Here is a 16,843-nt window from a genome sequence, read left to right as displayed (position 1 = left end):
CTGTGAGCCGAATTTCACAGCAGGATAGGGCCACTCCCTTGAAAATGTTCACAGTTTTTATACATTTCAGACAAAGAACCCCCAAATCCCACTCTCTATATGGTGTGATGGGTCACATAAGCTCTATTCCCCAATTTGGTCAGTGGAATGTAATAGAATGGATAGCTTCCTTCTTTGGACAATGGAATATAGTCCAGGCCTTATCAAAAATCACATTCTTCCAAAGAAGCCAAAACGAAGGCCTTTAAGGTTTCCATTAATTTAGCTAACAATCTCTGAGTTAATAGTCTAATGATGGGAGGGGGGGAAGCGCGGGGAGGGGAGAGGGAGATTCATATTGTGTGACTTCTGTGACATCCAATTAATGGGGAATCAGGGGAGTGCCTAGTGTTTCCCAATAAGAAATAAAGTACAGCCTTTAGAGTTTCAAAGATGTGTTTACTAACCTAGATACCCATTCTTGCAAGAATGTAAAATCAATCTTTCCTGCAAGAAAAAGAAAATCCATCTTTTCATGCTATTTCCCGCTGATCCTAACCTAAGCATCTAGTGAGTGCTGAGATTTTTTTTCTATGTATATAATTTAGTAATTTCTGTACATTTTAGTAAATTTAAATTGTTGCAGAGGACCCTTTCATGTTATTTTCTGTAGTGCCTTTTACATACATTATATCTTTTTAAGTTACAAGGCTCAGGGAGATCAAGAGTTGGCATAAGGTACACAATTGGTATTAGAATCGGAGCTTGTGTGCACTTTTGAGAATGCTTTTGTATTGACACATTGTGTATATTATCTATAATATATATAGATACCTTATTTGTTCTCAGTATTTTTTCGTGACTTCTAGACTTGAGAAAAAAGGTATTAGAGATACTTAAGAGGAAAAAAAGAAAACCATGTTTACATGTATTTGGAAATATATGTAAAGGAAAAAATATATATATATTTATATATAAAATGAGGAAAAGAAATATATAAAAATGTCTAGTAGCAGAGTACAGGGTCAAACATAATTTTTTCTTCATAATTACAAATTGTTTTCCTAATCTATTGTATCGCTTCCCAGCTCAAACATGCACATGTGTATCTATCTTTATACAACCCCTCCATATACTGATCATTGCCCAGACGAGTGTGCGGTTTGCTGAACTGAATTCCCCACACCCGATTCTGCGCCTAATAGCGTCTCTCCGCCACCAGGGGGCGATATGCAAATTGGAGGTTCGATTGAGCGGTCGACCATAGAAAAGCAGCTTCTGCTTCCGCTTCCTTCACGTTTCCGTTTAACGCTTCGTAGACCCGGTGTTTAAAGCTTGTTCCTGCGACTGCTGGATCCCAACGTGAGGAGGTAAAGTGCCCTAACAGGCTTCTTCCCAACCGTCGTTTCAGCTTAGTTTCTCGTCGTAGACCTACCGATGCCCCCTTTCTACTCCATAATCTTAACCCTGACCCAGGCGCAGGCGCAAAGCGGTTCTTCTCCTTTTTTCTAGGTTGGGTGGGTTCCAGGCTCTGACGCAGGCGCAGAGAGGCCCCAGTTCGCGAGACAAAGGGTGACGCCAGGAGCCGTCGAGATGGCGGCTGAGCCGGGCAGTGCGGGCCGGTCTAGCTCAGCTCCCCCGGAGAAAGAAGCAGCTTCGCTGATGAAACTGGAGGAGCCTGGCTCTAGCCGGGACTCCCCAGAATCTATGGCCTCACTTCCTGGCCCTGCAGCCCCCGCCGCCTCTCCCCCGTCTCCAATCCAGTTCCCTGCCGCCCTCGAGGCCTCGCCTCCAGCTCCCGGCCCTCTGGGGTCCCGGCCTGGTCCGGAGACGTTCCGCCAACGCTTCCGGCAGTTCCGCTACCACGAGGCGGCGGGGCCGCGAGAGGCCTTTCGCCAACTCCGCGAACTCTCCCGCCAGTGGCTGCGGCCCGAGGTCCGAACCAAGGAGCAGATTGTGGAGATGCTGGTGCAGGAGCAGCTCATGGCCATCCTGCCCGAGGAGGCCCGGGCCCGTCGACGAGGACGCCGTGGCGATGTCCGCATTACGGGTTGAGCGAAGGAGCCGAGGCCCCGCCGGCTTGCGAGCGAGGAGTGGCCTCGGCCCGCCGACCGCGCTGAGAGGAGGAGGAAGAGGAAGAGGAGAAGGCGGTGATGGTGTCCCCGGGGCTGCCTTGGGTCTCCCTGTACCGACCTGCGTCCTTGAAACATTTCCCCTCATCCAGGGGCCGCCGAGCTATCGTTGTCTTGTCTGTGTCCGCACCGGCCATCGTATTAATGAAACCTGATATTGGCAGTCGTGACCTGTTGTGACTCCTTGCTTTGCCTCTTGGTTTTCTACCCTGGGTAGCCTCCATACCCTTTTCTACCTGGGGGGAGGGTGCCCAAGGTGGAGACTACCGTGTGCTCCATTCTTCTGCGGGTCATTGTAATTAATTGCTCGGTTCCTGTGTCTTGTGAAAGTAGTTATCTATTGCTACTGCTGAAGCACCTAGTGTACAGAGACCTGATCAGTGTTCTATGTCTATTAGTGTTGTTTTTTTCGTGAAAGGTCAGAGGATTTAGCTCCCTTATTTCATTGTAACAAATTGTTGTGGAGGACCCTTTCATGTTATTTTCAGTAGTGCCTTTTACATGCATCATATCTTATCTTTTTATGTAACCAGGCTCAGGGAGAGTTGGCATAAGGTACACAATTGGTATTAGAATCGGGGCTTTTGTGCAGTTTGAGAATGTTTTTGTATTGACTGTGTGGTAATTTTCAAATCCATTAAGTTGTTAAGCAAGAAATTTTTGCCGAAATGGGTTTGATAGCTTAAGCGGTTATTGGTACTACTTACTGAGCCAAATGTAGTGGATTTTCTGTTCATTACAACTCCATATTAGCAAGTGTCAAAACCACTTGTTTTTAGCTCAGTCCTTCACATTGCCAACAATCATCAGTGCAATCAACAAGAAATGTGCATGCATGTGCTTCTGCCCCAGACCAATGTTACCTAGAGTGAAATTCCTAGGGAGCTGTGTCCTAGAGCTGGTGGATTCCCCCATCCCCACCCCCCCAGGATTGGCAACTTTAGTGAACTTTTTGTGACATTTATTTCAGTGACTGGGATCAGTAGTGGACCCTCCTGGGACTGTTGTGTCTAGCTGGTGCCTTTTTTTTTTTCATTCTGTAATGTCTGAAACATTCACACCCAACTAGTTTAAAGCTAATAGCTACTTTTTTTTTGTTTTAGTTTTGAGAAAGAGGCTATGTTTGGCAAATTTACAGCTGAAAATATCTGGATCTGGTGAATGTAACTATAGCCAGTTTGGTGCTTCTGCAGACATTGTATTTCTTGACTTCATTGGCAAGCATCCGGTGTTCCTGGCATTTTAACCCTTTTAAAAAACCATTAAATTATTAATTACAAAAGGATTCTTGTCCTCCTTTGTGATTCAAACTGATCTGCATTCTTAAGTTGTAAGGTAATTTGTCTTCACAGCAGCCCATCTCCTACTTTGCTATGACATTTTGGAAGATCCATGATTTCATTAGTATGGGTTTTATGCAAAACTTGTTTTACAGAAAATGTCAGCAGTTAGCTATAGTGTTTTATTGAGGGATTTATGTGGTGGGATGTAAACAAATAAGTACCAATAAATAAAACAACAAAAACCTATTTATTTTTTCCAAACACAGAATAAAGAGGTTTGCATGTTTTGTAAATATTGCTCCAAAGCAAAACTTCTATTTACAGTGCCCTCCATTCTAATAGTGCGTAAACAAACAGTTACATCTCCACAGTGCAATGTTGGCTCATCTCATCAAGGTTCAACCTTGCATTCACCCATCACTGATGTAAAGAAACAAAATTTAGTCAAACCAGAACTGCTTCTGCCAAGACAATTTTAGTAGAAGGATAGTTTTCATCCAGAGAGACAAAATTTAAATTTAGATAATCACTAGACATTTTTTAAGGTTAATAGCAGTAATTGTTTTCAGTACTTCAACTTTAGATAATTAAACTTGGTCCAGCATTCAGGGATAGAGGCCCTTTTTATCCCTGTACCGTCTTCTGTATCACATATTGGAACAGAAACTCTTCAAAAGGAAACTTGAAAAGGAGCATACTGAATCTTTAACTGAGTAAGTCCCTCTCAGACCTTGACTTTGCTGCCTTTTCTCAGGAAGACCTTTCTATTTGACAAATGAAATTAAATGAAATATAATTTTATTTCCTTTTAAAATTACTCAGCATAATGAAACAAAAATGGCCACTTGGCAGAATTCAACAAGAATTTTTCATTTCTGTTCTCAGCTCTGTAAAAAAAATCTAACCCGTTTCAACCCAATTAACTACCTTAAATGTTAACTTACTACTGAGGCCTACTTGTTCCTCACATTTGGTATTCAGATGGAACTTTGCGAAAGGAATCTGAAAACAGTTGTTCATTATTTCCTTTCAGTTATCTTGGTTGTAAAACAGCTGTCCAGTTAATTATTTCTAATTTCTAAATATTACTATATTAAGCATTTCTTCATACAGCAGCATTAGTGATGGGAAAAACTTTTTTAAAGCAGAGTCATATGAGCTTTATCCCAATTATCACAGCTACTGATATTCTCTGCTGTACAGCTACCATACTTATCATACTGTGAATTAGGAAATATCCTTCCTCCAAGGCCCTCCTTTCCAATGTTAAAGCAATCTGGACCTTTCCCAAAAACTTAAATACAAAGATTCATTGTCGATTTTTACCATTCCTATTAAGATGTTGGCTATTTCAAGTTTACATAGTAAATATTTGCAGCATATAATATTACAGTTTCATAAACCATTAATTAACTCTCAAATGCTAATGGACAAGTGTGCTTTGATGTTTAAGTGGCATAATCATGAGCAAAACTAACGGTGGAAAAGATCTAAAAGCACAAGGAAGATTCCCCTGCACTGCACCATAGGGAACACAATGAGATTATATAAGGACTGTTATTGATGGTTGCAAAGGTAACACAAATACATCATTCTTAAAGGTACTAAATGACATTGTACCTGAAATTTCGGCATCATAATCGCTTTGATCTCACAAAATAAGACATACCTGGAAATTAAAATGTTGCAGCATACATACATACATACACACACACACATATGTGTGTGTGTGTATGTAAAGGTAGGGGAGAGTTGTGGGGTAATCTGGAAACATTAGTAAAAGTGAATCTCCAGGGAGGCTTATAGTGATACATAGGGTCCAAGTCCTTATAGTTTATAAAATAAAAGACTCCCCAAAGAACATTCTGTTTTTGTAACGAATCTTTACAGTAAGTTTATAACTTTGAAAAAAATTCTACATTTCAAAATTCAGGAGCTATCAAATATTAATAAGGTGGGTAGAAAACTGCTCTGGGTTATACACCTCGCTACAGTTTGAAATACCTAACATAGGTCACATGCAGTGAGACCCCCCAGCTCCCCCCAAGGAGTCTGTTAGCCGTAATGCAAGCAAAAACCCAGGTACATCCTGGGATTGGGAACAAAACAAGCTCATACTAAGTTGATTTTCCCGAGTACCATATATTAAGTCATTCATGCTAGGGACATGATGAACTAAAATAATCATTTACTAGGGGGTAAATATAGCCCAAATGGTCTTTTATTGTAGCAATATAGAGTACTTGGTATAGGCTTTGGGCCTATACTATTTAACCTCCATATAATAGTTAAGTCATAAAAAGGACATTCTCACAAAGTTCAAAATTACAACTCTCACTGATTAAAATACGTGAGAGAAACCAAACCAGGAAGGCTATTATGATCCAATCTGAAATACAAGTCAATTAAATTGCAGAATGGGATTCACACCAGTTTCAAATAAACATTTTTGGCTCTTAATTCCTTTATCAGTGGCACGATTTAAAGTGAAGTTTGTGCAAAAAAAAAAAAAAGAAAAATTATTTTCATTCAACAATTTATGTGTAAGGAGGGAATCCTAACATTTCTTCTTTGCCTTCCTGCTCTTGAAGTCTGTGTAGACTGGAGCACCCTATTCTCTGCAGCCTTGATGTGAATACAGTGCCTACCCTGTGTCCATCACAGTTTGCCTGGATCCCAGAAGTCAATCAATGTTCTGTGTATTCAGTATGCAAGTTTTGTTTAAATCTACAAAGAGCCTCCTACAGACTTCCTGGTGATGGTGAATGAGCAGTCCTCAGGGTCAGTCTCATGTGGAACAACAAAGCGCAATCTGTTGCACCTTTCCCAAGTCTGTCAGGAGTTGCTTTATGCAGTGCTTGAGCTGAGGGAGTCTGGCTAATGGTTCTGGTGGCTCCAATTCTCCTGTGTAATCCAACCAACTCTCCAGAACTGTGTCCAAAAGACAAAGAGATACACCCAAATCAACCATCAGCATTTAAGAATGTTAAAATGTTTCTTAGAACTCTGTACACTTGGTGCATTCCTATCAGGAATAAGAAGGGAAATTACTGAAATCAACAAACATTTATTAAACACCTGGCAGTATGGGTCACCAAATTCTTAATTGACTGTCTAGGTCCCTTGAAAGCATTCAAGCAAGAATCCCAATTCGAACAATGCCACCTACAACTTTTGGTTTTATACTCTATTAATAAACTAATTCAACCACGCCTATCTCTCCCCTCTGGTCCCCCCCCCCCCCAATAGTATATTCGTTATACAAAGACATTTAAACTTTCACTGAACTGTGCTCATTCCCGCTTTTATCTGATCTTGACGTTCTTGTTTGGAATTTCCTTTGCCCCATCAATTCAGTTATTTTATTTATCTGGCTCAAGTTCTACCATTCAATGAAGACTTCCAGCTATCGAACACAGAGCAATCAACCCACTGAACTCCTCTTAGAACACTCTAACTGTAACTCACAAAGATCCTAATATAAAGATAGGGGCTAATCATTCATTCAAAAGGGTTTTTTGACCCAAGATCCATAGTCACTACCAAATTCCCAAGTTTCCTTTGTAACCCTTTATTTTTTATTATATGAATTTTAAAACATTATTTTGAGTATGTAACCAATGAACCTATCAATCCCCTTTCTCAAATGAAGGTGGACTATCACATGCAGAGAGAGAATGTGTTGTGTATGTGGAAAAAGAGACCCTCCCAAAGGGATCTACAATACAAAAAAAGTAGAAAACCCATGATTGACTATAGTCCATTCCTTAAAGCACCAAAATAGGCTTAAGAGGTTAAGTAACTTAACAAGGAGAAGATCCAGATTCAAACCTAGAACCTTTCATTTCAAATTAGCAAGTAGTAAAGCTACTACTTTAAATCCAGTACCTTTCCAATGTCATTCCTATTACAGTGTCATACTGCTCCCATTTGTATCCTTTGACTTATGGATCCTTTTGTTACTGTCTTTTGTGTAGCTATACTAGACTGTAAAGCTCCTTGAGAGTAGAGAATCACACTATTAGTTTTTCCCAGATGTTCCAGAGAACTGACTCAGTGCAATTGTATAATCTGAACTGATGAATAAGCCTCATTATACTTTAAAAGGAGCAAATTTGCCTTATGTCCTGCAGGTCAGGGAAGGAAGATTCATCTCATACCTCCTCTGCTACCCACCAGAATTGGCTGCACTTAGAAAGTAAATCAAAGCTTGAAGGCAAAAGAGGACTGAAGAACATCATATTCAATCAAATAGGTATTATTGAGCACATAAAAGCATACCAGATGCTCAAAGAGACCAAAAAAATGGAGTCCTTGTGAGCTCTTAGTTTGATAGGGGAATAACACAAAAATTAAAAACACAAAATACACACAAGAATAATATAAAATAGTATAGAATGATAAAAATGAGACCTAGATGCTAAGTGAAATGAGCAGAACCAGGAGATCATTATATACCTCAAAAACGATATTGTTTGAGGATGTATTCTGATGAAAGTGGATCTCTTCAATAAAGAGAACTAATTCAGTTTCAATTGATCAAGGATGGACAGAAGCAGCTACACTCAAAGAAAGAACACTGGGAAATGAATATAAACTGCTTGCATTTCTGTTTTTCTTCTCAGGTTATTTATACCTTCTGAATCCAATTCTCCCTGTGCAACAAGAAAACTGTTCGGTTCTGCACACATATATTGTATCTAGGATATACTGTAACCTATTTAACATGTAAAGGACTGCTTGCCATCTGGGGAAGGGGGTAGAGGGAGGGAGGGGAAAAATCGGAATAGAAGTGAGTGCAAGGGATAATGCTGTAAAAAATTACCCTGGCATGGGTTCTGTCAATGAAAAGTTTAAAAAAATAAAAATTAAAAAAAAATTACCCATGCATATAACTTGTAAATAAAAAGCTATTAAAAAATAAAAATTAATTTTTTTTAAAAAATGAGACCCAGGGAGGAAAATCACATATAATCTACTTCCTCTCACATAGCTCAAAAGAAAGGTTATTTTGGTGGGACCAACATAAAACTTTCTCAGCATGAAACAAATTAGGATACAGGAAACCAGCCAAAAATGTTCCTCTCTTTGGAGGGCTACAACCTGCACAGGGTCTGATGTGTACCTACTACAGCTTTTGCAGGGAAATGAGAATGTCATCTACGGACTATAAGTTTATGCTAAATAATGTGTTCATCTTTCCACCCATTTCTTTCCTATTTCCTTGCTGGGTTCTGGGATCTAACTTTTTTTTTTCTGTAATTATTCAAGTACATCAAACTGATCAATAAAAGTGATCTTCAGAGAGGATATAATTGGCCACTAATTATACTTTTGATGTGGAATGCCAAATAACAGTACTAACTTAGAACTTTCAGATCATATCCCAGGATTATATGTATACATCAATTCCAAATCCTTTTAAAAAATATGCATTATCAAGGAGCTTCAAACACCAAAAAATACTGTACCTTAAAAAACAAGCTTTTAGAATCTTCTTCTTTGACTCTCTCCTACAGCTCCCAAACGAAAATCCAACTCATTCATCACTTTCCAATTCTAATATACAATCCCAGTCCTGACCATCATTATCTTAATTCTTAAATCAAAAACAGCCTTCTATTTTCAATCTCCTAAATGGGATCCCATTAGTCTTCCTAACTACTACTTTGATTATGTTACTGCCTTGCTTAAAATCCTACATTGTCTTTCAATAGCTGGTCCTCAGTTTAGCTTTCAAGATACTTCATAAAACATAAAAACATCTCTTGAGCTAAGCTTTCATGAAATAATTTTCTGAGTTCTCAAGCAAAATACTGCATAATCATAACTTCATTTTACTTCTTTCTTTGGCCAATTCTACAAACTACACTGCTGCTTGGGCAGTGGTCATGCCCACTTTTCTCAATGATCCCCAATTTATTTGTCTCTCTCCATTCCTGTCAGTTGAGATTTTCTATTAAGGTCATTCCTGCTTAAGGTAAAGATAAGGTAAAGAACTTACAGGAATATGTGAATTTTTTTTCTGTATTTCATTTTCATTATTTCTGTGTTTCCCCTATGACCTATATAATATGTGCAGGCCCATATTTACTTGAGTCTTGGCCAGCTCTAAACATATTTATTTAACCTGAGCTGATGATATTTATCAGTATTTGACATTTATCGATATTTAGTCTCTTAGCTTGACTACTGTCTACTTAATTATCTGAAGCTTGAAGGCCTGGTTTTCTGTTTCCTAGAAATCAGGTGATTTCGGGGAAACAGAAACCTTCCATTCCAATCTCTCTGGATATCAACAACCAATTAGATGCCTCCCCTTCCCCTTCTCAATGCTCTCTTACTTGTGATGTAATCTCTTGTATAAAAGCTATGTATCTTTACTATTTTTTTAGCCCTCCAACCATGAGCTTTCTCTTTCCCTTATCTCGTGATGGGATGGCTCATCCTCCGGAGGTTTAATAAGCAACCTTTCTGCTTTCTACTGAGTGATCTCTGAGTAGTCATTTTGGGTAAGGGTCTTCTACATTCCACACACTGCCCCATATCCATTAACTGAAAGCCACCATTTAATTTAAAATCCAGCTCAAGAATAATCTCGGAGAAGACTTTCCTTAACCCCAAATTAGTTAACCACCTGATATACAGAGCCGCCCTACATAACCATGCACGCACTTACAGATTACTCAGTTGGTGTTGAATGAATGAATGAATGAATGTTGGCACTATCTCACTAGTTACAGAACTGATTTGTTAGAACATAATTTAAAACCTCAGTCACTGGTGTTCATCACTTAAAGATTCCATGTTCCCAACTCAGCATGATGGATAAAGTACCTACTATGTTCCTGTTCTTTCCTCTAAACAAATATACCTATGTAGGATCCACAGGCTCTCTTATCTGTTTCTTCCACACTGAGGAATTTGAGTTCTATTTCCAATTCCTCAGATTGATAGGAACCATGCCATATTCTCAGGAAGTCTTTTCATTCATTTAGTACTTCAGATATTGATGTTTCTTTTGTGGGTTGTTAGAAGAGGAAATACTTATCATGTTGAGTGAGTTTTTTAGGCAGGGGAAGGAGGCACCATGAACTGAAAACAAAACTTGAATTCCCCAGCATGAAATGAAGAGAGAAAAACCTATGGCTCCTACATTGTGTTTAAGAAAAGAAGTCCCCAAAGCACAAAGATCTGAAAACGAGATTAAAGCCCTCCTTATGTTCCAGGGTTCTCTATAAACAAGAGAAATTTACCATCCAGTTCCTTCTCGATGGAATCCATCCTGTGTGTGACTTCATCCTGCAGAGATTCCACATGTGTGAGCAGATTAAACTGCCACTGGAGTTGAGCATTCACCACTCCCTCCCTGTCTTTTTCCACCAGCTTCAGTGTGGGGGCTTCTTCTGAGAGAGCCTTTTTAGAAGAACACTCCCTCACCTAAAGAGTGACAACACTGTGTTACTTACTGCATGGCTCATTCTTAAGCCTGATCTTTCCCCTTCTTTCCCTCCCCAAATACTTGTTCCAAAAACTAGGAGAAGGACTTATGGTTTGAATTCTATAATAAATACTGGCACAGTTATTGGTTCTCTTGTACAAGCTCTCTTTTGTAAGGCAAAAAGAAAACCTGGTTCTCCTTTGTGACACTTCAATCACCTCAAACTGGCCACTGTGACTTTAGCCCAGGGCTAAGGAGGTGGAGAGAGTATACAAAAGTGATCTGTCTTAACTCTGTGCCTTAGAGAGATGCTTCTTATTCCTTCTGTGATCCTTGGAGCTTTTTGGGAAAAGAAAAGGAGAGATTGCTTTTGTTATTGCTTAAAGTCAGCAAAAGATCTTTTTGCAATTACAGATTTCTAGAACTCCAAGTGTCTTCTGGGTTTGTCTAGTCCAATGCCCAGACAAAGTATAAACTTTCTTTTAACAGGACTCTTAATGAATCTTGGATATGACAATTACTTGAAGGAATCCTTGCAAAATCTGCACCTTACATAATGAACAATCTTAAATCTACCATGGATGTTGTTCTATATTTGGTTTAATAAATACTATTTTTAAACCAACATTTATTGAATATGCTTGATGTTAAGGGGAAAGAAAAATTAACATAACTTGGTACCTGCCATCAGAGTTTATACCATATAGAAAGCATGTAGTTGTGTGGGCATGTAAAGTCCAAAAGTTGGACTTTAATAATGCTAATATGAAATTCTTGGTTCTTTGTTAGGAACTCTCTCTTTATATGAATAGCAGTATCATGTTGTGAACATTTTCACACTCTAAAAGCTGAAATTCAACGTAACAAGCTTGGTCAGAATTAAGGACTCAAAGGCAAATGGGGTAAAGGGCCTAGTGATTATCTATCCTAGGAAATGATTACATAGTTATTGATGGGATGCTACTACAATCATGTGAACTCACTGCCACACCCCATATTTATCCCAAGGTAGAATCGCCAGCACCATTACTCTCCTCACTCCTCACTTGGGGATGGTTGTGGCTATGTATAGCTTCCATATGGAAGAAGGAAACAAGGTAGAGTGCTACAGTAGAATTTCCCCTGGCCTCGAGATAGGAGATGTAAAATCTAGTTACAAACTAGTTGTGTGGCCTTAGACATGCCCTTCTCATCCCTAAAATTCAGGATGTTCATCTGTACAATGAAAGGAGCTCAACTAGATGCTCAGAAGTCTCTTCTGGCTGTCATATGTTATATGACTATATGTCACTCACATGCACTGGCCCTGCACACAACCAAAACACGAGCAAACACAAAAATCAAGCAAATTCAACAATATATTTAGGTCTGAGGAAACCTGGTAACAAAGTAGGTTATTTCATATGTCACAAACATTATATATGCTGAGGAGAGTCAAGAGATTCCAACATACCTTTGAGTAAGTATGTCTCAATTCATTCTGCATTTTGATTTTTTCTTGGTCTAATTCCCACCCAAATCTTTCTGATAACACATCATCCCCATTTTCCCGGATGGGGTTAACACCATCATCCATAGTTGATCCTCTGGTCTCCACTACCAGCTTCTGTTCTACAGCAGGATAATAGGCCCGGGGTTTCTGATAGCAATGTTCACTGGTGATATAAGATTCTTCCATGGAAGGAAAGGGCAGTGTTTTTTCTACTGTCCCACTGAAAGTTCTATAACTCGGCACCTCCTCCTTTGTCTTATCTTCAATGTGAAGTATGTGTTTGGGGTGAGACTTCTCATCCCTGGAGTGCTGCTTCCAGGGCTGACACCAAAACTGTAAATCAGGGTGTTCTTTGCTCCTGAGGGAAAAATAATCCAGAAAAGTTTTCTAGAGTAACTCAAGAGGATCCTATATCTTGAAGACTACACACATACACACTTGGGAGAAGAGCCTACATGTGACTTGATCAGTAAAGTACAGGGGAATCAGTCCAAAAAGAGAAACTTTTGAAACAAATTCACCTAACAAAATTTTTTGTTATTTAATTACATACTCTGACACTTGTGAGCTGTCCAAGAAAAGAGAAGTTAATCAGCAAGATGCAAAATACCAGAGGTTACATGTCACACTTCTATATATTTCCTCACATCTAAAGCTCTAAAGAGTTATAACAGAGTAGAAACATCAGTATCAAGCAAATAACTCATCATTATCACCCAAATATTCAAATTACAAGTTTTCTGCCATTTCACAGAAAAAAAAAAAACAACAGAATTTATATGATCATTCTAAGGTTGGCAAAAACACTTTATAAAATATCTCATTTTATCCTCTCAACTACCTAGGAGGAAGGTACTATTATTATCCCCATTATACAAAGGAGAAAACTCAGACAGACTGAGGTTGAGCAAGTTTCTCAGGATCACACAGCTACTAAGATTCTGAGGCCAGATTTAATTTAAATCTTCCTGACTTTAAGCACAGATGGTCAGGAAAAAAGCATGCTAGCTTCTAGAGTCTAAAACTAAGTAAATGTTTTAAAAATATTAATCATAATATACCAATAAGCAAAATCTCACTTAAATTATTATTTAGAATTGGGTTTTATATTACAAATTGAGGTGGGGGGTTAATTTCACTGAATATGAAACCTTCCCAGTCAGAAGGGATCACTGTCATAAGAAACATCTAACTGTGTTTAGTTGACAATTTTACCCATCCTATAACTGCAACAACCCAAACATAGTCCAGAGTCACAAATTACCCCTCTATGACTCTTCCATTTCTAAAATCAGAGATTAGAAGGGAAAATGTTGTTCTTCCTATAGCCATTTCTTCTTTTTCTGTAATATTGTTCAATTCCAACACATGCCCACTCAAATGTTTTCAAAAAGTCACTTTACACTTACTGTAAAATTCTCATCTTTAGCTGTAGTCCATGTAGAACTTCTATCACCTTCTGCACATCACCAAGAAGCTGGTGAGTGGCAACTATTTTCTTGGCATTCTGATGGGAGTAATTATCTTCTAAAAATGCCAAACCATGCATATGGCCATGACTTAACCATTCCTTCTCATACCAATATTTTATGCCAGGTCTCTGACCTGAAGAAAGAATGAAGAGTGATTAAAATGCAACATTTTCAATACTAGAGATATGTATTGAGACATAGACTGGGATAGAGACAATATTGTTTATGCATAATTCACAAACAAATCTTCCAATGCTGGTTTTGGGAAGAAATATTTCCTAGTACCTCTGGGGTAAGGGATGGTAAGAAAAGCTAAGGAAGCTGTGCAGAGTAGAAGTCTTAAATCAAAATTCCTAAATAGGATTCCTTTATTCAATTAAAGAACATCAATCATGACTACTTTCTGACTCAATCACTTAGGAAACATTCTTTTCTACTTCAATGGATCTGTTATTTTAAGTACCCCTTCCAATTAAACATCATAATGTACCTAAGGGTCCCTTGTCCTATTTGATACTTGTTCAGGTTCTTTAAGCAAGTTTTCCAGAGGTTCCTTCTCCGTTCCTCTACCTTTTACACATAGGCAAACATGTATATTTCTTGCCGACAGCATGTAACTAGAACCCACCTTTTATAAACATACATTTCTCTTCTTCCCAATTACAGAGGCTCTTGTTGAAATAGCCCATTCCACTTCTTTAATAAAGACAATGGGGTCATAAAAGGGAGCAAGGTGTGCTAAGAATCACATAATTTCTAAATATATAAATTAATTTAGTTATTGATATCCTAAATACAAACACCTTTTCAATGACATACTATTGAAGAAACTTAATCATACATCCATCTTTATACTGTTGCTATGAAAGGAAGGAGGAGGCAATAAGAAGTTGAGGCTAAAAGAAGGATCACAGATTTTGTTTAGAAAAGCAAATAAAATGTCCAAAAATAAGAAGAAACTTTTATCTCATGGGATACTTGATTACCTCACTGTTATATTCAGCATATGCCACAATTTGCATACAATTGATAAGAAAATAATTGTAGCTTATATGTCAATATCAACAGGAAGATGAAAAGGTAAATTCTACAAGAATTTAAGAAGATTCTACAAATTTAATCAAACTATTTTTGAATACTTAGTGACTTCAGTGTACAGAGAGGAAGGCAAAATATGTTGGAAAACATGGCACAGAAATAAGAAATGAAAGGATCTAAAATCCTGTAGACTACCAAAAAATTTCATATGTACATATTGTGAATACTACATTTCAATCAGACTGGTGGTCCTGAACATGAGGAACATTCAACAACTTCAAACAAAAAAATAAATGGAGAATACTGTTAAAAGACAGAATATGTGGGAATAATTTCCATATCAATGATATATCATATATCAGGCTACAAAATTTATTAGAGCAAAGTAAAAAATAAATAATAATAAGATATAGCATGCAACTCAGGGAAATCCCTCTTGACATTGTTAGATAAGCTATTAAAATAGGAAAAGATAAAAAATAGAAACCAATACAATTACCTTTCCCTAACTTTATCCAAGGGTAAAATTAAGTGACAAAACAAGATCAAAAGAAAATAAAATTTTTATCTTTGTAAAGCTACTTTGTGTAGCAGCCAAAAGCAATAGTAGTTTAGGAAATAAACTTGTTAATAAAACGTTCCAGAGAAAGATGGTAGAAACTTATCAGGAGTTCTGCCATATAAAGGAGTGAGAAGGAGGAGGAGAAAAGGAGAACAAATTTAATGAAAACTTGAGAAGATTTCCAAATAACAGATCATCCAGAGGGCATTTTAAAATCCATACTTAGGGAAAAGCATGGTCAAAAATTGAAAAGATCTTTAATGATTTCTTTTTTAAAAACAAAATTTTTATATCAGTGATACATTTTTATACATTAATGATGGAGAAGCTACTACATTTGAACTCTAGCATCACAGGCACTAATGTGCTACATAAGGAAATAGAAATGGCACTAAGGTAAGGAAAAGAAAAAAAGTTGAACTCTATATATAGAGCATGTCGTCTTTGCTGGAATTAACAAATTTTGGGGAGAATTAAGGCAACAATTCTTAATGTGTCAAATGAGGTCAGAATATCATAAATACTTAAGGGAAAGATCATGGACTTCAATGCTTAAAAAGGCAACCAAAATATCGATAACTAAATTCATTTTGTCTTTGTTCTCATCTCTATAAAATCTTTATGCAAATACTCCAAGAAATATAAAATCAAGATTCAGAGATGAAAAGGACCTTGAAAGTCAGAATCAAACTTCTTTTTAGATATGAGGAATCTGAACCTAAGGTTTTTGTGATTCCAAGTACTGGATACTACTCATACTTTACTTCCTCTATTTTTTTTTTTTTTTTTTACTTCCTCTATTCAACATGTACCTTTACATACAAAAATTGAAGGCTGAGTGGAGAAAATATCTCACCCTTCACAATTCCTATGCTCTACTTCTCTCTACCACCTCAGCTACACAGAGTTGATCATTACCCCCTTGATTCTGCTACCACTGCCCAAACACAAAATTTGCAACCAAATGAATTTTTAACTGGTGTCATTCCATCTCATCTGCTGCCATGCAAACCTAAACCCTACTCCTCATCTTACTGTGATCTCTTGAGTGACTTCAGTTTCTTTCTAGGCCATCAATCCTGAACTGGAGTTCTCCTACATTGGCCCTTTGGTTTTTGAGAGTCTTTAAACACCTTATTCTTTCATTGATTTTACCTTGTTAAACTTCCACCTAGAATCACTCCCATCAGCAGCTGCTGTCTCTTCTGCTCGTGTGCTGAAGAAAATCTTGTCACTTGAATCCATTACAGACTTAGGTTACATGATCTCAACAGAGCTATCATCCCAGTCACAAATTCTTTTTTACCTCTTCCTAAATGTCTCTCACTATACCATATCAGCTTTTCCATACCTTTTCATCTCTCTTCAATTCTCCCAAGATCTGACTCCTTGTTATTTCACTGGAAACATTAAGGCCATTCACCGAAAGCTCCTTCCTCCTCAT

General features: G+C 37.9%; 2 protein-coding genes across 6 annotated transcripts in view; one reads left to right on the top strand and one right to left on the bottom strand.

Moving 5' to 3' along the window:
* The first annotated feature begins 1,231 nt into the window (after nt 1-1,231).
* SCAND1 (SCAN domain containing 1) lies at nt 1,232-3,393 on the top strand. The gene is made up of 2 exons (XM_051979220.1): nt 1,232-1,349; nt 1,492-3,393. The coding sequence occupies exon 2, from the start codon at nt 1,573-1,575 to the stop codon at nt 2,032-2,034; it is 462 nt and encodes a 153-aa protein (XP_051835180.1). The 5' UTR covers nt 1,232-1,349; nt 1,492-1,572; the 3' UTR covers nt 2,035-3,393.
* A 229-nt stretch (nt 3,394-3,622) lies between these two features.
* PHF20 (PHD finger protein 20) overlaps nt 3,623-16,843 on the bottom strand; it is a 126,233-nt gene continuing 113,012 nt past the window's right edge. For all 5 annotated transcript variants that reach the window (XM_051979218.1, XM_051979219.1, XM_051979216.1 and 2 more), the window contains 4 exons: nt 13,737-13,932; nt 12,289-12,685; nt 10,651-10,834; nt 3,623-6,325 (listed from right to left, as the gene is read on the bottom strand). In XM_051979218.1, coding sequence (XP_051835178.1) covers nt 6,183-6,325; nt 10,651-10,834; nt 12,289-12,685; nt 13,737-13,932 — 920 coding nt within the window. In that variant the 3' untranslated portion in view covers nt 3,623-6,182. The remainder of the gene's footprint in view (nt 6,326-10,650; nt 10,835-12,288; nt 12,686-13,736; nt 13,933-16,843) is intronic.

This window comes from Antechinus flavipes, chromosome 2 (assembly GCF_016432865.1).
Source record: "Antechinus flavipes isolate AdamAnt ecotype Samford, QLD, Australia chromosome 2, AdamAnt_v2, whole genome shotgun sequence".
In the NCBI taxonomy this organism is placed as follows: domain Eukaryota; kingdom Metazoa; phylum Chordata; class Mammalia; order Dasyuromorphia; family Dasyuridae; genus Antechinus; species Antechinus flavipes.
This window is presented reverse-complemented; position numbering and strand designations above follow the sequence as displayed.